This window comes from Conger conger, chromosome 9 (assembly GCF_963514075.1).
Source record: "Conger conger chromosome 9, fConCon1.1, whole genome shotgun sequence".
NCBI classification, from domain to species: domain Eukaryota; kingdom Metazoa; phylum Chordata; class Actinopteri; order Anguilliformes; family Congridae; genus Conger; species Conger conger.
In genome coordinates this window covers 49,559,441-49,581,005 of record NC_083768.1, presented here as the reverse complement: position 1 = coordinate 49,581,005, position 21,565 = coordinate 49,559,441, and the positions used below count along the sequence as shown (strand labels likewise).

The window sequence follows — 21,565 nt, the reverse complement described above, 5'->3', positions numbered from 1 at the left end:
TACCCTCAGTCATGAATCCATCACCATGTCTGTCCATCAATAATATTAACAGTATTTAATACAGTAGTCATACTATCGACAATAACATCCAAAATCTAGGGCTGTCACACCAATATTCTAACCTACTTTTTTTTTTTAAAGAAAGGCTTTCACTGTGGCTTGGGGAACCGGAGTTTCCAATATGGTTAATGGTTCTGGGCAGTGTCTTGCTGAGTAATCGTGACCATCCTGGGCGTACTGTTTCTTGTGCCTTACCCAGATGTGTGCTAGCACACTGGCGGTAGTTCCGGGGGAGTGCCTGTCCTTCAATATACAATACAATACTTTTATTGTCCCTATAAGGGAAATTTGCTTGATATTAAGTGCGGTGAAATCCTTGGGTGAATGAAAGGAGAAGAACAACTGGCCTCATCTCAGCTGGTAGGTCTTCTCTGGTTGTTGGAGCCAGAGCTGGAACTGCATGAGGCTGCATGCCACACTGTGTGCCAGCATTCACCATCTTCTTCTCCCACTGAGAGGGCCTGCACGCTGCCCCTTTACCTGCGAAGCCCAGGCAAGTGCACAGACACAGATCAGATTCACCTCTGAGCTGGACCACAAGCACAAGCGCAAACCCAAAATCAGATATAATCCCTGCAAGTTCATGGACATTTGAAGTAAACATCCATTGCCTAAATGCACTACAAACTGACACGTTAGTGCTTTTATTAATGCTACCATTTACTTATTTTATGTATTTTATGCACTTTTGAAACCTTTCTAAAACTGAAGCAATGGCATTTTCTGAAGCGTTGGAACAAGATGAATGACATAAAGAAAGACAAGATGAGACAATACAAATTAAACTTTAATTACATTGAAGACGCATATAAAGGTAGACTGTGTGCTGTTAAAAGAAAGAAAACATTTTTCACAAGCGGTGACGAATATGAACTGGCTTTCTGATTGTTGCTATATGATCATGCAATAAGGTTTTAGCAGGTTATTGTATGCGGGTTCGTAGAATATACGCACTTACCTGCATATATCGTGGCGTTTTCCTTCATGTGACCTGAGCTTTTCATACATCCAGGATTATTAGCCTTATTTATTATGACCACTTGATGGGTCTCAGCGTCAGTGTTGGCAAGCCATGTCGATTCAGTCTGTCTGGTCCAACTCTCGTAGTACCTGGGTTCAAGCGCATCAACCTTGCTTCCACCGCAGCCCATTGCCACGAATATCTCTCCCGTTATTGAGAGGTAAATAAATCTCTACTGACTGGCCGTATTCTTTTCACACGCATCTGAGTGTTTCCCCCCGCGCTCATATTTTAATAGGATGTCTGTAGCCTATCACAGAATTTCTCAATGCGAGTTCTGTCTCATCAGGTTTTGTACCTGGGGAATTGCCGGAACGTTTATTTGTGCCGTTAAAGCCGTACAGCGCTGAAAACCAGATAGTTTACCATTTGTTTATATATTAATATTGTCACCGCGTAAAGTGATTTGTTTCTGCATCCCTAAACTGGCTTACACTAGGTTACATAGGCTAGCCGAGGGAATTCACGTGCTTAGTACCATACACTCTTAGAATAAGTAGTGCATCGAGTAACCTTTTGGGGCTCCTCACCATTGCCACCGTGGAGGAACCTTTTCAGGTCAAAAAGGTTCCTTGAGGAACCCCCGCAGAGAAGTTTAAACGATTACAAATTGGCATTGCCTACCTCTCCGGAGATTCACGGTAGTCAACTTGGACAATGACAGCCGACTATATAAAAATGATCTTTTATATCAATGCCAGGTTCCAATACCTACCTGTTTTTCAGATAGGCTGAAAAAGGGGTTGGTTCCAATTGTTAATTGTAATAATGGTAGCCTAAATCAGTGAATATACACATGAATCGCGTCCTTGCACTATAAAACTAATATATTATTCCTTATACAAGTAAATGATCGGGAAATTGCCATGTGTAGTATTGCTAATTGTCAACCGAGTGAATGCGATTCTCCAACATAGACACAGATAGAATATGTCAATTTCCCTCAGGTTCCTCATAATTCATATAAATCATACCAGCAGTTTGCTAATCTATGTTTGACATTTTTGAGAAAAAGGGTTTCTGGTAAGTGGAATTAGCTTCCAAATGTCATCCATTTTAATTGTGCTTTAGAACAGAACTGAAAATGTCATGTAATGTCAAGCACGAAACCAAAACAAAGCCCTCATATTTTTGTTGTTAACATTTATTTATATTTCCATGGTATTGACAGTGCTTGCATGTTTTTTAAACATCAAAATATACACACATCATGAGACGACACGTACACATATTGCTTGTGAAAACACAATTCGCAGCTTCAGAGGAGCACAACTTCTAAAACTCATCAAATACGCAGAGATGTGGGGTTGTGAAGATCGCCCTTCATGTAAACAACATCTACAAACTCACCGGTCACGGACGGAGCTACTAACACAGCACGACACGGATGTGGAATGATTACAAATTCGCAGTTTTTCCACCTTTTTAAATTAATCATATAACCATAAATAGATCATTTATTTCAGCACATATTTTTAAATACGACATTGGTGTTGGTTGTTTTTCCAAAATAAGGTACCCGCAAATGTGGAATAATTAATAATCCTGTAACTTCAAAGTAATCCTGTAAACACAAAGGATCCCTGAACCCCTTTTGGATTTAATTTGTACCGCATTTTTAACATGCATGCAAATGTTAGGAGAGTGGGAAAGGTCACGTTTACTCTAAAAGACAGGGATAGATAAGGATAAAATAGTTCATGTGTTCAACAATATAATTGGACTGGTATGAAGGAGGAATTGTTGCTTTATTTGAAGTCCAGAAGGTTACAGTCGATCTTGTAGTAGACATAGGGGTAGTACTCCTGCTGACTAAGATTCAGACCTGGGATGTCCATAGATGCCTGTAGCAGAGAGAAAAAGCCATCCAACATTACATTATATGACATTCTTGGCATTTGATAGACGTTCTTATCCAGAGCGACGTACAACAAAGTGTATATCCATAATCATGGATGAGTGTTCTGAAAGACCCTAGAGGGAGACTACAGTCTCAAGTGCTAAGACTACAACAAAGAAAAGGACTTGGGCCTATTTGATTGATATTCCTCAGGAACTCAAGATACTCCGAAACAGCATTGAAATAATGGCCATAGATTAGCCCACAGCTCAAGGCTGACATTGCAAAGTTGCCAAAGGACTATACCAGCAGCAATATAATCAGTTTTTCCCGTTGCTTTAGAATACAGTAAATCCACAATTGTTTGGACCCCCATTACAACAGATACATACAGCAACAAAAAGGCAGAAAAATGTACTTGTCAAGTACTCTCTGAAAATGTCAAGCTCTTTCAGAACCATTAATGTATTAAGAAACCATGTGAACATTGTTAGATACTGTAAGTTCCCCATTACATGAATGTAAAATGTGCACACTTCTGAAATTGTGGTGCTTGTCGCCACAACAATGAATTAAGTAACCTTCAACAAAGTAGCTTTCATTCACTAAAACACTTTAGTGTTTTGTCAGGGAAGTCACAGGTGTCATGTATTCTGTGATTTACTCCATTTTCCTAGTTCCGTGACTTTCCCCAATTTTTACAATTCCTGTGACTTAAATGAATGTGAGCAGCTCCGGCCCTGCAGGTCTGGCGGAGCGGCCCGTGGGCACTCACGTCGATGATGGCCGCCGCGCTGCTGTCCAGGTGCTTGTACAGGTCGTACAGCACCTCCCGCAGCTTCTTCACGTTCTTCTTGTTGGGCTGGAGCAGCATGGCCTGGAAGTTGACGGGCAGCCCGTACCTGTGGGGACAGGGGCAGCTGGGCCTCAGGGCTAACAGCACTGAGAGGCTCTGCCTAGGGGCATCGTTCTAACCAGGGTGGGCCTCAACGGTGACTAGGCAATAAGCCACTAAACCAACCGTGCTGAGAAGGTGCACACGCTCTCACACACTCGCTCTCTGTTATGTGCTCCTCTACTTTGCTTGTTCTCTTTCCCTCTCCCATTCACAGACGCTGGTGGTTATCCCTGATTGGTGTACCTATTTCAGGTTCCAGGTGCCTGGGAGAAGATTTTATGTTCTGTTAAAGTTGTTTTCTTTTAGGGAAGGGGATCTGGTAGTTCCGTTTATGTGGCTTTGTTAGTTTTATTCTGCTTGCGGTTGATTTAAGGTAAGCCATGGGATCGATGGCCCTTTATGTGTAGCCCATGAGCTTAGCAATTTTCTAAGAAAAAAAATGTTTGTCTTTTTAACTTAAGTTTGGTCTAAATGTTAGACTCAAAAGTATGCGAGTCCTGGTGTTTGAGGTCGTAACGCTCTCACACGCGCGCGCTCTCACTCACTCACACACACACACACACACACACAGTGGAAATCTGGAACCACTGGATTTATGACAAGACACCCTGGAATGTTGTGGTAATACAGTTCAGCACACTAGATTATAGGGTAAGGAAGTCACATCCAGTCAGATCTACAGAACCAACTTTGTTCTCAAGATCCTTTAAATGTCTCCCATGAGTCACACAACATTGAAGCTGCATGGCTGTGTAAATCACTGATTAAAAATTTAATCTAACAAATAAGTGACGTAGACATTGCCAGCAAATGTCCCATACCTGAGGACAGACTCCACAAAAACCCTTAGAGCTTTTATATGGATCCACGCAATGAAAGCTTCGCTGAAGTTCACCTTCAGCCATCGAACCAGCGGCCCCTGTTGCAAGGAACAGGACAGGTTTAGCAGCAGCCCTCCACCAAGAGCTCCACCCCAACCACATAAAATGAATCTTGTGAACACATTTAGACTCCAAATAAAAAGAAAGCAATAAAAACGTCCAGAGCAAGAGCACAAGGCTGCTCTTCGTCTTCAGAGTAGGAAATGTTTTCCCAGACGGACAGGGAAAAGACTCTAGGATGTAAACCAGGGGCCTGTATCACACAGTAGGATTACTGAGTTAGCTGGACGACTGCACAGAGTAAAACCCGGAACAGCTCTTTTTACTTCAGCCCATGTTCCAGATTTGGGAGGGTTCTGGGCAGCAGTAATGCAGCTAACCACTAACAGGGCAGCCTGTAGGCTAGTGGCTACGGTACATGACTGGGACCAGGAAGGTTAGTGGTTCAAGTCCTGGTGTAGCCATGACAAGATCCAGACAGCTGTTAGGCCCTTTAGTAAGTCCTTTAAACCCACATTGCTCCAGGGGGGATTGTCCCGTGCTTAGTTGAATCAACTGTAAGTCGCTTTAGATAACTAATGTACAGATTAATCATGCTCTGTGATACATATACGTATATATACATACAAACTGCTTCTTCTTGTCGGTGGAGAGGCGGGTCATTTCCTCCTTGTCGGCCTTCATCTCCTCCTCATTGTACTGGAAGTCTCGCACCGTGAACCTGAGCCAGGGCAGAGCCACAGATGAGCCTTCTGAGCGAGGTGCTATGCATCTGCCCCTGGGAGAGCTCCAGTGTGCAGCTCACCACCCCACCAACCACGTTCACCTGCCCCAACTGGGTTTCTAAATGCAAAACTGATGCTGGTCTTCTGTGCATTTGGGGGGAAAAAAGACTCCAAATCTTGTTTTGAGTACCAAGACAATGGCAGATTCCCTTTACCTATGTGAGAACACAACACCGTACATGAGGGGTTCCCAACCCAGTTCCTGGAGATCTACCATGCTGAAGGTGTTCACTCCAAACCTAACAACTCACCTCATTCAATCGCTAGAGACCTCATTGAGCTGCTAATTGGTAGACTCAGGCATGCCATATTAGGGTTGAAATGAAAACCTATAGGACAACAGATCTCCAGGAACAGAGTTGGGAACCACAGCTGTACAATACATAATATATTTTTTTTACATTTTTTTTTTCTAACTAACTGCTTAATAACACTGATAATTCTGTTTAATTCTGTCCTGTCTTTACACTGAGGCAGACTGGGGACTGTACGATGCACCCAAGGGATTGGAAAGACTTACTTGTTCTCTCTGGCCTTGTGTCTGAAGTCATCGATGGCCTTCCTGAAGAGAGTGACACTGAACAGGCCACTCTCCTGGTCCTCAAACAGCAGGCTGTGGGGTTCAGCGCTGAGGTTAGCATTACATCAACTTTTTACGCATTTACACATATGCATTTCAATTATTTATTAAATGATTGTTTTGGTAATATAGTAAAAATACAATTGAACCAATGTCAAGCTGACTGTGATTTCAAGAGTTTTAGCATGATGCATCTTTTAAATGCAGCCAAATAGTGTTCACAAAAAGATTCTGGTTTGTCTCACAGCAAAATTATAATTGTATTTTATATATTATATTATATTATATTAACTGCTGTACAGATACTGTAAAGCTTTGTTCAGACAAGGAGGAGTACCTGTCCGATTGATGACAGAAAACAAAGTGATTGGCGCAAAGTTTCAAATATTAGCTATTTATTCTTAATAAAATTTTCAGGTGGTGGCAGGGATTCATCAAGGTCCAGGGAAAGGTCTGAGTACCACTTGCTTGAGGCCATAATGTTTAGACGAAAACACAGACGGTAAGATGTCTGCCGACAGCAGAAAAGGGCTCACTGCTGCCTTCCTCAAAACGTGCGTTTTCACAGAAACAAAACAGAGCACGGGGGGTAATCAAAGCTGCAATTTAAGTGCTGAACCCCTTAAAACTGGCCGGTTTCCACCTCATTATAAAACTTGGCGAGCGGTGGAGGGAAGAGATGAGAGACTGAGGATCCTCAGAGAGACCGCGGGCACTGCTGCCATGTTTTGCTGCTGTCGGCGCTCGTCAGCGTGAGAAAATTACATAGCCGTGAGCTCCATTAACAGCAACGCGTCTCAGGACTGATTACCACCCTCCGCCACCGCATTTAACCAGCTGCTACCGCTAACGCTAACGCCCTCCCGTCGGTGTGAGCAGAACAGCTCTGCAGCCGCTAGCATGGCTTGCGATGAGAACTGGGAGTATAGGATCTGAGGAGCTCCGAACTACAGCTTTAAAAGACTAAACCTGGTCTCAGATGAACGGACCTGTCTTATGGAGGTATAATTGCGTTGGACGTTCTTTGCTGAGGCCTGTATGAAGTGATTGCGACCCCTCCCCCACTCCAACTCCAACTGCCAATGAGGAAAAGCACCGGCCCCTGCTGCTTGACCCAAGGTATACAGGTCTCCTTGGATACAAGCTCTGGCCTCAGGGATCACCTGCCCCCTTTCATAATCAGTGAGGGCTGAGGTGAGAAATGCCAAACAATGCATTAACATGCATTCTGAAACCTGGGCCTCTATTCTCCAGCTGTGAAGCATCACACTACATAACACAGGAGGGTCTCTTGCCGATGAACCCATTCTCACCAAATGCAGACAGACAGGATTCTGGAATGAACACTGAATGTTTTCATAACATAACGGCACCATAGCAGATGTTGATTTGTTTTAAGGGTGACTCTCGGCGACAAGTGCATGGCTGAGCTCCAGATATCCTGAACAGTATCCTGGATACAGTTACAGTGGGGCAGGACCAGAATTCTAAAGGGGACACTTTTCTACACAGTTTGTTATGAATTTGGGAAGAGCTCAGGGAAACGTCTTGTATAACTTCATAATAACTGCATGAATAGAATGTCCGATTATTGCATACATACACAGCAAATATCATATAAAAATAAATACAGGTGCATAACTGCATGAAGAAATTAAAACAATAAACTAGCAACTAGGATACAAATCGGTGAGGATTATCCAGCACCAAACTGTAAACATCCTAAGGGTCAGTTGACCGAAGACAGCACTCATTAAAAGAAAATTCAATCTTGTCGTCGCCATTGATGTTAGCGTGAGCCTGTCTTTAGCTGACGTCATCACTGAACTCACTTAGTCGATCGAGGCACCACCATTTCTGCAAGCGTTTCGTATGTCTTCTGCCAGTCAGCATAACTTACTCTGAGGAAGAGAAACAGCTTGTCATGTACGTGTTGGAGCAACAGCAAAGGAGGTCAAAAGAACTAGCACTGGCCTGAACAACAAAAAATAATAATAATTCTCAAACAGGGAATGACAGGTTCAAATATAAAACATGTTTTGAGACACTAGAGGGAGCCAACCACTAGAGGGAGCCAATGTTGCTGATCAAATATCAGAAACCACAATATCACAATATCAGATATCACAATTCCACCAATGCTTGATTAAATAAAATCAAATGTAGCATTGCTGGAATTAAAATTAGAATAGGCGGCGGAAAACATCATCAAAAATCTATAAATTAAAATGCCTTCTACTAGCATTTCAGAAAATGTGCGCTAACTGGAAAAATATTTGTAGACATAATTTTTAGCACACTTACTTGGGAACGACCACCAGCATGGTGATCAGGTACTCCGAATCAAGAACAAAGTCTTCTTTCTTCACAATGTCAGCCAAACTCCGTGTCAACAAGCTCCCCCTGGTGGACATAATGGATTAGTGCTGGTGGCAGCATATGTAAATTCCTTGGGCTATGGCATGCCACATCAGATATCCAATATATGCAAATCAAGTCTATTCCCACTGAGAGCAGTCACTGGACAAAATTCATCTCCAACACTGGGAAGCAGACTGACACAGGTCACATGATCACCTGTCTTTCATCATTCACCTTTTCTGCCGACCAAGGGTTATAATAATACAATTATACAACAATTATATCACATTATATAATGCTTTTCTCACACTCCAAGCACTTTACAGTGAGGAGGGGGAAGCTCTCAACCACCACCAATATGCAGCACCCATTGGGGAGGTTCACGGCAGCCACGCTCACCACACAGCTGAGGTGGCTAGTTTAGGGTTAGGGTTGGATCAGAATGAAACCACTGCCATTGCAACAAGCAAGAAAAACTGGATTTTAGGGAAGCTATGACAACATGCCAGTCTCTTATTTTGTCTTGTCCTCCACACTTGAAAGGTAGACTTCCATATCTTCCATGTAACCAACTGCAGGCGTTTTTCACTCTGTGGTCTACCAGCTTCGTACAGCCAGGCTAATTCTGAAGCTCATTGGACCAGAGGAGTGGCTCTTACATAATGAGCTGGGAGGGGCCCTGCCCACCATTACATCCCCTCCCTGGGTAAGGCTGCTCAGTGTTAAATCTACTCTTACAGAGTTTATACAAGTCCACTATGGCCAAAGTGAACTCATATAAACTCAGTTAGAGTTTAATTAACAACAGATATTTTACTATGTATGACCAATTGATTATGCACAGCCCTGTAGGACTGCCGACTACAGACGGTACAGCTACGGTCAGGACTCTGATGATTCTGAGTCATGGTTCATGTCAGGGTGCTGGGAATGAGTGGACTATGAGGCAGCCAGACAGCTCCAAAAGACAGCACGTTAACAGCCAAGAAGGCTCCGGAAATCGGGAAGACACTCACGCATTCTTCCTCTCCAGGTTCTGTAGGTTCCCCTTCAGGTTGTTGTAGGCCGACGCCCTAGCCTTCAAGTCATTGTCGATCTGTGTCACTTGCTGTAGGAAAAAGGCATGACGTTTCAAGGCCTACAAACACAGGTAGAGTCATACCAAACCCCTGGCATCTCCACAGGCCCCATGCTTACCTTGGATATGATCTCAGAGATGTTCTTCAGAGACTGCTTGATGGGATACTTGGCCATGTCCCACTGAAACCTGGTTATGTAGGTGATGAGGTCCACTGGAAGGACAAGCAAGGCCAGATTAACTCTGCATTCAATGTGAACTGAAACTAGGAACTCCATTCACACTACAGTACAATGTATGTTTGAAGTGTACAAAATTAATTTTAAAGTCACCTTGACTCCATAAACATAACTGTTAACATGCCTTAAAGGTCCCATATTGTACACCTTTCCAGTGTTTTATTTTAGGTCCTGATATCCTGATGTTTGTGGGGTCATCAAGTACCAAAAACAATCTTCATCCAGTTTTATATGTGCATTCTCCAGCGCCTCTCATGAGCTTTACCAAGAACAGGCTGTTTTAGTGACCTCGGTTCTGCAACAACCTGAAGGCTATCTGTGCAGAACATTTGGATTTCTTCTGGCTACAAGGTGGGCCCTGCTGAAGGCCGGACAAATGCAAATGAGCGTATCATTGTGATGTCACAAGTCCAAACGACTTGTTAGGCCAGAAATTTTCTTTGCAGTATTGTGAGGATTTATATGGGGACAGAGCATTTTGATCCTTCCTAGTGTTTTCATAGCACCTCCTTCATAATCCACATAGAAAGGGAAATGTCATTTTCCACAAATGTTATACAAGTACTTTTGATTGGTTGCAAATTGTATTAGGTTTCAAGAGCTCAGAAATAACATCTCACTACAGGTTAGTTTCTTCAATCTTATTATGTAAAGCAAACATGCTTTAAAAAATCATGAAACGACCCGTTTTAAATATCAAAAAAATTACTATGAAGAGCAGTGAACAATTAAAAACAAAATCAAATCAAAATCAAACCAAAATGCAGTTTGCTGCAGTTGCACACCGGGGACCGGGGTTCGATTCTTGGTCCTGCCAAAAAGCCAAGTTTGGCCGGCTCACGTGGGGCAGCAATAATTGGCTCGCTGCCCCAGAGGGAGGGACTTGGTAGGGTTATTAGATCGCCGCACAATAAGCACCTCGGGCGCCTCGGAATCACGGCAACGGGCACGAGACGAGACGGCTTGAAGAAGGCGTGTCGCTCTCATTCGGGCCGCCGAGGGACGGGGTACGGGCGGTATATCTAATACGACTACCTCCAATTAAATCAGACGAGGTACAATTGGCTACCAAATTGGGAGAAAAAGGGAAAAATCTGGAAAAAATGTATTAAAAAAAAAAAAAAAAAAAAAAAAAAAAATCAAACCAAAATTTGTTGTGACCACAGTGTCCTGCAGTTTTATAACTAAAGTAGCTGGTAGGTTGTTCCAAACGTATTGGAGAATTTGCCAGAGTTATTCAACAGACTTCCAGGGAGGTTCAGATCCAGGTAATGACCCATCACTTCAACATGAATACAAGCACGGTGATTGAACAACCATATGACCAACTCACCCCCATTGGCCAGCAGGTTCTCCTGGACTTTGTCTCGACTGTCCTCCAGAACATCAGCCATGTACTGGGCCACCTTCTTTACCACACTGTCAACAGCACACAGCAGTGTTTACTCAGCTTCACCGGACCTCACCACAAAACAATCACAAAGCCAGGATCTCATCACTGTGACTGATCGGTGATAGATTCTGGTGGGTTTCCTGCATTGACTTTATCAAGTAGTTTCAATGAATGACTGTGTTCCATATCAACAGTATATCACTAATCATGTCTAAGTGAATGAGCAAAAGAGTGAAACTCCTTTACTTATATGAATACTTATCATTGGAGAAGAATCCATTAAAACCTCACTAAGGTATGGAATTATACCTGTTTGCATAAAACAATATTTGCTGAGGTATGTGCTACCACAACAGAGGGTCTTCTAGCATGGTTCATTAACCTCAACGTCTCAGCTGTATTTTTAAAGGTTAAACGACATCTCTAAATGCTATAAATATAACCGAGTGGAAATATCCACGCATCACAAAACTGCAAGTGACTAACTTTAAACTGTGGGCGTGTGTGAGCCACACTGCTCTGTGAAATTCCTCATGCGAATGAAGTCAAGGCACACAATAAACTGAGCTGAAGTGAAGGCACATAACTGTGGTCAGGACGGGAGGAACGAAACCAAGCTCAATTCCAAAAAGCAGCAGAACGTTACTTCAATACTCCATGACAAGCACCGTTACCTCTCGACAAAAGCGTCCAGTTTGGCCAACTCATCTGACAACCCCACCAAGACATCCAGTGTTCCCACCTGTACAGGGAGAGAACAGCACAGGGACACATGATCCAGCAGCTCAAGCTCAGTCCAGCTGCTACCATTTAGTTACATCAGACAAACTGTTACATTGTCTTAAAGGGCCATTACACCCTAGATCAAACTTTTTTTTAGCTGTAAACGTGTTGGGGTGCCTATTTTATAGTGAAACAAAGTTTAATCCAAGCCATTATTTCGATATTTATGAAAGAATATCCTTTTGGCTTGTAATGTGTGTTCTGCTGCATATAAAGCTTGAAAAATGTGATCTGCAGTATATCCAGTTGGAAAATTTTTGATGCCCACAAATTTATCAGTTTAATGAAACGGCTCGTTTTCAAAGTCGGCAAGCCAGCAACTTCCTGTTTTAGCTGTTTTTCAAAATTGTGTAGAAGGCGGAGCCAGGCTGAAACAGTGAGTGCAATTACTCTTTAAGGTACAAAGCACACTGGGAAAACACCACTGGCCACAAAATATGGCTGAGAGTTGGGCAGGGGTAAGTCTCCTCGATCACCAGAGAAGCTGTAGGCCAGGTCCCCTGACCCTCAAACCCCATTATGACTCACGACCAGCCGGGTCACATGTCCGGGGCAGGGCTCACCTTGAGGTCAGGGATGTTGAACTTGTTGTTGGTGGAGAGGTTGTTGTTGCGGGTGGTGGCCACCATCAGCTTGTCCCAGGTCTGCTGGCAGGTCTTTTCCCCGGGCGCAGAGATCAGCCAGAACTCGGTCATGGCTGCAGACGACGAGGTGGCCAGGCTGGCGGTGGAGAGTGGTCGCTGGAAAACAAGAAACACCGTGTTCCACGTGGAGCCTGAGGGGCCTGTCGTCTTTACATTACATCTCAGTCACTTAGCAGAGGCTCTTATCCAGAGCCACGCACAATAAAGTGAAAAACTAAGCAGCAGGTACACTTAGTGGTAGGAAAAGGTGAGCATTGCTGGGCTGAATGGCCTGTTCTTGCCATTATGTTATGTTATGCTATGCTATGTTATGTTATGTTATTACATAGCCAGGGGCTGTGTGCTGAAAACCGTAGAGAGAACCCTGGTCGCCTCAGGAACGGAATTCCTACCAACACTGGGTTCAGCTCACGTCAGAGTAGGAGCGGCTGCCCTGCGGTCACTGGGATTGCGAATGAAACCCCTCTTATGGAGGTGCAAACATGTAGTTTCACTTGAAATTGAAATACTCCATCTACACATCTATACATTCAGGAACTAAAATAAAATAAAAAGTAGATGGACTGAGTCCAGCATGACAAACACAGAAAAAAGGAACAAGCCGTGATTAACTGTGCAGACACCCTGGGCATGGGACTGTGATACAGCAACCTAATGTCGGTCCAGAAATAGCAGAAATACATAGTGTACAGTCTGAATTCCAGTTATTTAACCACCTGAAACATCATACAAGCTTGAGTATTCTGCATTTAAGCCAGCAAATCTATCCTACAGGCCTAAATAACACATTGAGGTATTTTAAGCCCCAGGACACATACCATCTTGGAAAAACAGACGGATCATTATCTGAGTTAGCACTAAGGAAGGATACATAATTAGGCACAAACTGTGATCGTCACCTCTACTCTACTAATGAAATGTGGATGTCCATTAATGAACTTTAAAATGAAATCCCAATTGAATAGGATTGGGTGCTTTGACATCTACTTTAGAAACGGCTAACTTGTACAACCGCATGCTGTCACAAATATGACCTTCATTGTAAACAAACATACCTACGACAAAAGGTGTTTGTCCAGTGTTAATACAGTTTTTATATTTTTGCGAGAACATCGTCATTGGACACCTTATTTGACATGCCTGGTTCTTGTGAGACCAGTAGCGCGGTCAATGGTTTATTTTTCCTTTCACACTTCAATTCTTCTGCCATGGTTCCATTTATTTAACTTCCGTACAGGACAGATCACGAGCCCTTGCCGATATTTTGAGCAATTATGAACAATTTGCTACCCAGCTCAGTAATGACGACCTAAACGTGCACTACTGCAAGCTAGTACAGTATAGCGAATTAGAATTAAGATTTTCATTTGTACGCATGCGTTACTTTATGCACACAGTCCGTTATCATTATCTGTTTTCTGAAGATGCCAGTCAGATATTTAGCTTTAGCTAACAAGCCAGGACAGCACCAGCAAGCCATCACCTAACGTAGACTCCTAGCATTATGTGGAAAAAAAGCAAGAAATATCAAGTGACAATTGTCTTCAAGCACTTACCAGAAATACGATGAAAAGGAATCACTTGTTCACGAGACAAAAAAGCAGTGAGAATTCCTACAGTTTATCATACATAGCTGGTTAGCTAAGCAGCTAATCGTTTTTTTTCATGTCAGAGGTCTTTCCATAGAGGAACATCACATTCACAGTCAGCTGATCAGATGATTAGCTGCAGTTATGCGCAGAACGAATTGCGCAGAAGACTCCCCGCTAGGGGGATGGGTCTGTTTCAGGTTTCTGTTTGCCAAGATTTTACATTATTGACCCCTGCTGGATGGGATGAATTTACAAAACATCTAGATTAAAATATAAAAATTGTGTCTTTACAACGAAGCCTTAAAATGAAACCATGTTGAAGCCATGTTTGTTTACATACAAAAAGTAGAACATACATTTTTTTTTTTAAATTTAAATCGGAAAATGTGTCCACAATTTCCTTACACACACAATACAGTACTGTGCAGCAGTCTTTGGCACCTGTATAACATTCTGTACGGATAAGATTCTTTCAAAAATAATTAAATGAAAGGTTCTAAATAAACGTACTATACATTTTACATTACATTTTAGTCATTTGGCAGAATAGTTAAAAACTGAATCAAATCAACAGTTTTTGTGATCACCCTTCCGCGTTAAAACTGCATCCCTTCTCTGAGATAGCCAACGCTGTCCTGCAGTCCTATAAGGCAATCAGCAGGGAGGTTGTTCCAACATGTTGGAGAACTTGCCACAGTTCGTCTGCAGACTTCGGTTGGCTCCTTGCTTCTCATCTCAGACAGCCTTGATCAAGTTTTTATGTAAAAGTAGTCAATTGCTGACAGTAATATGTTACTTTTTAAAATTAAATACAAAAATGTCTCTGTATTAAATCTTTCGGGAAATGAATATTTGGAAATCTCAAATGTGTTCTTTTATACTAACGCACACCGAAAAAATTAAACATATATATAATAAAGTCTAGGGTGCCTGAGACTTCTGCACAGTACTGTATATCATAGTGTTTTCTGTCTAAATGCATCTGTCCAATTTTTTTGTCATGTACTGCTACATGAAAACCACAGCCACTTCGCAAGAGGAATTTTGGTTTGCACATTGTCATCTACGTATGGGGTGCAGATAAATAAACAGATTATATAACCTTTTAAAAAGAATCTCAAGAATTCTTCCTCAAAAGTGTGTAATTTAGAATGCAGCAATGATTTTCATGATAGAAAATGTAATTTTATTGTCAATATTAATTAATACTTTTTTTTAATATTATCATTTTCAATAAAGTACAATGCACATTTATCTTGCATGGCACTAGGCCCTCAGATAGAAACCGCGAGATACAGAATTGTGCAGAGGATACAATTGTTGGTAATATATGAAAACAACAAAAACATAATCAAAGAAAACTAGACCAGAGTAGAGTAAAAACAAAGAAAAAAATGGAACAAAGGCTCTGTAATCTCAGCTGTACTAATTTAAAACGGAACTGTATATAGAAAAAGAGGGGGTATGTAACAAAAAGCAGGATATCTGCCAAGAAAAAAAACTACTATGATTGAGGTTGCCACAAGAATCCAGCCAGCAGTCTCCACTGATCAACACTGTATCTACTAATACAGTATGTGACTCCCAGCTTTGATCCTGTTCATCAATCTATGATAGGTTTTCAAAAGCAGTTATTTTACCAAGTTGATGAAATCACATATTCACTGGGGAAGCAGATGCAGCTTTTCATTCACTGATAATTAGTTTGTGGCTAAGCATAAAAACCATTTTCACCAGTTCAGTATCGCTGGGAGGGATTTCATCAAGGAAAGAGGTATCATGGCACATATACACTCACTGAGCACTTTTTTACTTTATTAAACCTACTTATTCATGCAATTATCTAATCAGCCAATTGTGTGGCAGCAGTGCAATGAATACAATTCTGTAGATACGGGTCAGGAGCTTCAGCTAATGCTCACATCAACCATCAGAATGGGGAAATGTGATCAAAGTGACTTTGACAGTGAAATGATTGTTGGTGGAAGACAGGGTGGTTTGAGTATCTCAGAAACTGCTGACCTCCTGGGATAAAAATATGTCTAATAGCTACCTAATAAAGTTCTCACTGAGTGTAGATGCAGGAAATTGGCCTCAGTATGTTTAATTATTTCTTCAAAATGTTCATGCATATCTGACAGTGGTCTTAAATTCTCTGGAAATTTTACTGATCTTTCTAAGAATCCTGTTCCATTCTTTGTCTTAGAATAGTAGCCACCTGAAGTATTTGTTTTAGAGTATCAACCTGAGGAGTCAACGGAGGGCCAAAGGTGCAGGTGAGTGAGTATTTAAGGTTCAGAATTGATTTTGTGCTTGGTCAAATTCCTCCCTCAATTTGGCAAAAGACTCAAGTTCTCTCCCTCATACAGACACCCAATGGTCAGCATGCCACTTGAAACCATGGCCTCCAAAGGAACACCTCACCACCAACATAAAGCTTGTGCGCTACCCGCAAAGCGGCTGATAGATAAATATTGGGATCATTGTAAGATATCATATGGTATGACCACTCCTCCAGTCAGCCAGGCTGTAAAATAATGAATATGGGGTATGGTTCTATTGTAACATCAATTTAAATGTAGCAAAACAAACTCATATCCTAGGGTAAAAGTAGGTGAAAAGCAACAGTGGTATCGTACAGTGGACAAGTTATGCATGTGTGTCCATAGGAAATTGGCTGCAGCTAAGCAGAGCGGGGTGGGGAGTGGGTTCCAGCACTGAACTGAACTATTTCAGTCATTTACAAACACACAATCAGGAGGCCCATGTACAGAGGTAAGGTCAGCACTTTGCTGATGAGCACTTCCAGGAACAGCTCAAGTAAGCAGAAGTGAATTTCTCAAGAGATAGTGTTGTTTACATACAAAAAGTGTTGACTAAGATACCAAGAATTCTAAAGATACCTTTTCTTATAGCTGTGGTTCCATTTCACAGTGTCTTTGTGCTGTTTGAATTGTGAGAAATACAGTGCAGCGTCACATCCCAGGTGTAACATTGAAACTCCACAGATGAGTGAAGTATTTCAAATATCCAGCTGTATGAATGATGCTAAATATTATCAATGTAACCATTTCACAAGGGTATCTACCCAATAAACAACAATCACACTGGTCATTCGCTGCATGTGCAGCATTCAAAAAATGACCTGGATGAAACACCCTGGATCAATGCTGATATGCATGACTCAAAGAGCAGTTCTGCTTAACATAAGTGAATAATTAGTGTTCTCATTGCACAAAAATACATTAACACATATAATGAATGAGTAAGCAGCAGGTCTGACATCAGAGACTATGCCTGTGTTTAAAAAAATACAGAGAAATTAATGAAAGGAAAAGAGGACCTTTCATGCAGCTCGGTAGATGTAATCCTTTATCAATTTGCCAGCTTTAAGTGTTGCTTCAGACCATTTTACCAAAAATTATTCAGCATTAGTCGGGAGAAATTTAATACAAATCTAACAAAGACAAAGACAACTTTTAATCAAGAAGTGAATGAATTCTGGGAAGTACAACTAATAGCCAGAACAAGGATACCAGTGGATAAATACAGATATTAATTTGGAGGTGGTGCAAGGAATTAAGGAAACTCAGATTTAACAGTGAAACCATTGATCTTTTCTCCAAAACCACATTTCTACAAGCTGTGTACTGGGTATAGAGAGTGGTTCAGTTCAATGTTTGCAGGGCATGTAAATTTCTGTCTAGGTCAGCTGGTGGTTTAGGTCCGTGAACAGCTTTTCACATTTTTTAGGCTAATGGATTAAGACCATTCTTTATTAAATGTGAATGCTGTGTTCAAATATTTATGCACAACATTGCCATGGAACAGCAGGGGTTTTTTTGTTTGCAGATTTGTGTGTGTGTGGGGGGTTTTTCTCTTTACTTTATTCTGGCCCATATGCATACTCTAACATTTTCACATCTTACACAGTTAGTGATCCATGGGCCTATTGTGGGAACTACTTCGCAATTGTAACCTCTCGTTTTGTTTGTTCTTCACATTTAAAAATGAAATTTAAAAACATATTTCAACATATATTTCAGAAACAAAAGAAGCATTAAAATATGTACGTATGTAATATTTCACACATGTGCACCGTTTTACCAAAAATTATTTCACACATGTGCACACACACACACACACACACACACACAAATACACACTATGCAAGGAATCTTCCTGTCATTTTCTAATTCATTAGGATTGTGTTACTTTGTTTCACCAGACATAACTTCCCAATTATTTGGGACTGTAAAACTGTAAGCTTGTTTAGTCATTTACTATGACCTATGATTGCATCATTTGTCAATGTAACAATTATTAGATTTATCAATAGAACTGTTCCCCCACTTTAGCCATAGTCACATGAGAAGTGAGGAATACAGTACACTACACACGTCACTGTAGTATCTCAATGGCAGTTGTGACACCACAATAATATGCTCATTTGCATATTTCTGCCTTCAGCATGGCCCACCTTGTAGCCAGAAGATCTTCCAAGCACTTGGCACAGACAGTCCATTGGAGCTAGCCAGCCAATCAGAACAGCGATTTATTGATATTACTGAGCTTTAAGCACACAGTCATTAAACAGCCTGTTCTTGGCAAAGCTCATGAGAGGCACTGGAGAATGGTCATGTAAAACTGGATAGAGATTGTTTTTGGCACACAGATCACACAATTTACATGACATTAATGGAATTTGGCAGACGCTCTTATCCAGAGCGACGTACAAGAAAGTGCATACCCATAACCAGGGATAAGTGTGCAGAAAGAGCCTAGAGGGAAGTATGATTTCAAATTTTTTTTTTTAACAAACAAATAAACAAACAAACAACAAAGCAAAAGTGACCATACTTAACTATCCAAACCCTGCTTACCTAGCCAACTAAAAATACCGATACACAAAGTAAATCACAGAAAGACAACAATTAAGGTTCACAGGGAGGTAGGGAGGGACGGGGAGAGGTGCTGCTTGAATAGGTGCGTATTCAGTTTGCGCTTGAAAGTGGGGAGAGATTCTACAGTTCTGACCTCAACTGGGAGTTCATTCCACCACCATTGAGCCAGAACAGACAGTAGTCGTTAGTGTGAGGTGGAGGTTCAGAGAGGGGAAGGTACCAAGCGGCCTGTGGAGGCTGGACGAAGAGGTCTGGCAGGGGTGTAGGGTCTGATGATTTTTTGTAGGTAAGCTGGGGAAGACCCCTTAACTTCTTGGAAGGTTAGCACCAATGTTTTGAATTTGATGCGAGCCATGACAGGCAGCCAGTGGAGGGAAGTAAGCAGGGGGGTGATGTGTGAGTATTTGGGAAGGTTGAAGACCAGACGAGCTGCTGCATTCTGGGGTCGAGGTGTCGATACCGTACCAGCCCAGGCAACCTGGAAGGAGCGATCAGAGAGGTAGGACTCAGTCCAAGGCTGTGCCACAAATGCCGTTGCTGACAGGGCGGACAGGAGGATGGAGTGATCGACAGTGTCGAAGGCAGCAGAGAGATCTAGAGAATGAGGACAGAGGAGAGGGAGGCTGCTCGTGCGGCATGGAGTGATTCACTGACGGAGAGGAGCGCGGTCTCTGTCGAGTGGCCCGATCTGAAGCCAGACTGATGGGGGTCTAGCAGGTTGTTGTTAGAAAAGAAAGAAGAAAGTTGAGTAGAAGCGGCTCGTTCTATGGTTTTAGAAAGAAAAGGAAGAAGAGATACCAGGCGGTAGTTCTGGATGATGGAGGGATCCAGGGTAGGCTTTTTTAGCAGTGGAGTGATGTGGGCCCTCTTGGAGGTTGCTGGAAAACAGCCAGAAGACAAGGGAGGTGACAAATGGGTGAATGTCAGGTGTGATAGTCTGGAGAAGAGAAGAGGGGATAGGGTCAAGGGCACAGGTTGTAGGGCGGTGGGAGAGCAGGAGTTGAGAAACATCAGAGTCTCTAAGGGTGGAGAAAGTGGAAAAGGAAGGGATGGGCCTAGAGGGGGGAAGGGCACAGAGAGGGGGGCGGTGGTTGTAAAGGATCAGCGGATGTCTGTGACCTTCCATCGAAAAAATCAGCAAAGTCATCAGCAGTGAAGGAGGACTGAGGTGGAGGAGGCGGTGCGTTGAGGAGAGAGGAGAAAATAGAGAACAGTTTCCGGGGGTTAGAAGTAGAGTTCTGAATTTGTGTTTGATAGTATTTTACTTTGGCAGCAGTGACAGCGGAAGAGAATGCCGCCAGGAGAGACTGGTAAGTTGTGAGGTCTGAAGGGTCTCTGGATTTTCCTCACTTCCTCTCCGCGGCGTCGGGGCTGGCCCTGGAGGTGTCAGATATCCAAGGACTGGGGGGGATGTACGAGGTGGCTTTGAGACAGGGGGACAGAGAAAGTAAAAGGCAAAGGAGAGAGATGAAAGGAGGGTGGCAGATGCAGAGTCAGTGGGGAGTTTGGAGAAGGATTTGAGAGGGGGGAGTGAGGCGGTGACAGTGGTGGCAAAGGAAGAGGGTGAGAGGGAGTGGAGGTTACGGCGGGCTGAGGAAGTGTGCGTGGGAGGAGGATGGGGAGGAAGAGGGAGGGAGAATGAGATGAAGTGGTGATCAGATGTATGCAGAGGGGTAACCATGAAATCGGAGCATGAGCAGTTCCTCACAAAGACAAGGTCTAGGACATTGCCTGCCTTGTGGGTTGGAGGGAGAGGCCGAAGGAGTGGAGTAGCGGTAGGCAGGTAGCAGCCTGGGAGGCTTCAAGGTGGATTTTGAAGTCTCCAAGGAGAATCAGTGGGGTGCCATCCTCAGGGGAGGAGCTGAGAAGGGTGTCTAGCTCATCAAGGAAGCTTCCCAGGGGCCCTGGAGGACGATAGATAACTGGTATAAAAAAGTTAGTAGGGTAGGATACTGCAACAGAATGGAATTCAAAAGTGGATATGGACAGGTCAGGGAGGGGGAGAACAGAGAATTTCCATGAGGGGGAACCAGTATAAGTGATTAACACAGCAATAGAAACAAACTAGCTCAAGCCCTAACCTCTGCTGTTCAAAATAGCAATTACAAATCAAACTTTACCACATCTAGTGGACGGTCCGCAGCGATACCAGCACACCTGGTTAAAATTATGCACTTAAACACAATGGATATCAGGTCCTAAAATAACATACTGAAAGGTTGTACAATATGGGACCTTTAAATCATAAAAAATGTTGATCGAATGCTGTTTCTGAATTAATTTAATGGGTTTTTTTAATGAGAAAAGGCCATAATTTCTTTTAGATTTTTATTCATACACTTGTGTAACAGGTAGAAAAATAATAAACCTAGAGAGCCATTTTCAATCTTAAGTCACAATAATAAAAATACAAATGCATGAGTAAACTTAAAAATAACAATATGGTTAAGAAAGTATACTTGTTTGTGTCCATATGTAGGCGCTCCACATAATCTTTCTCTTATTT

General features: G+C 42.4%; 1 protein-coding gene across 1 annotated transcript; it reads right to left on the bottom strand.

The window, feature by feature from the left end:
• Window positions 1-2,207: 2,207 nt before the first annotated feature.
• atp6v1c1b (ATPase H+ transporting V1 subunit C1b) lies at window positions 2,208-14,298 on the bottom strand. The gene is made up of 13 exons (XM_061254981.1): window positions 14,120-14,298; window positions 12,483-12,659; window positions 11,811-11,878; window positions 11,077-11,162; window positions 9,624-9,718; window positions 9,443-9,534; window positions 8,370-8,468; window positions 7,898-7,966; window positions 6,006-6,098; window positions 5,328-5,421; window positions 4,641-4,738; window positions 3,697-3,823; window positions 2,208-2,925 (listed from the first exon to the last, which is right to left on the bottom strand). The coding sequence occupies exons 2-13, from the start codon at window positions 12,612-12,614 to the stop codon at window positions 2,830-2,832; spliced, it is 1,149 nt and encodes a 382-aa protein (XP_061110965.1). The 5' UTR covers window positions 12,615-12,659; window positions 14,120-14,298; the 3' UTR covers window positions 2,208-2,829.
• Between the last annotated feature and the right edge of the window lie 7,267 nt (window positions 14,299-21,565).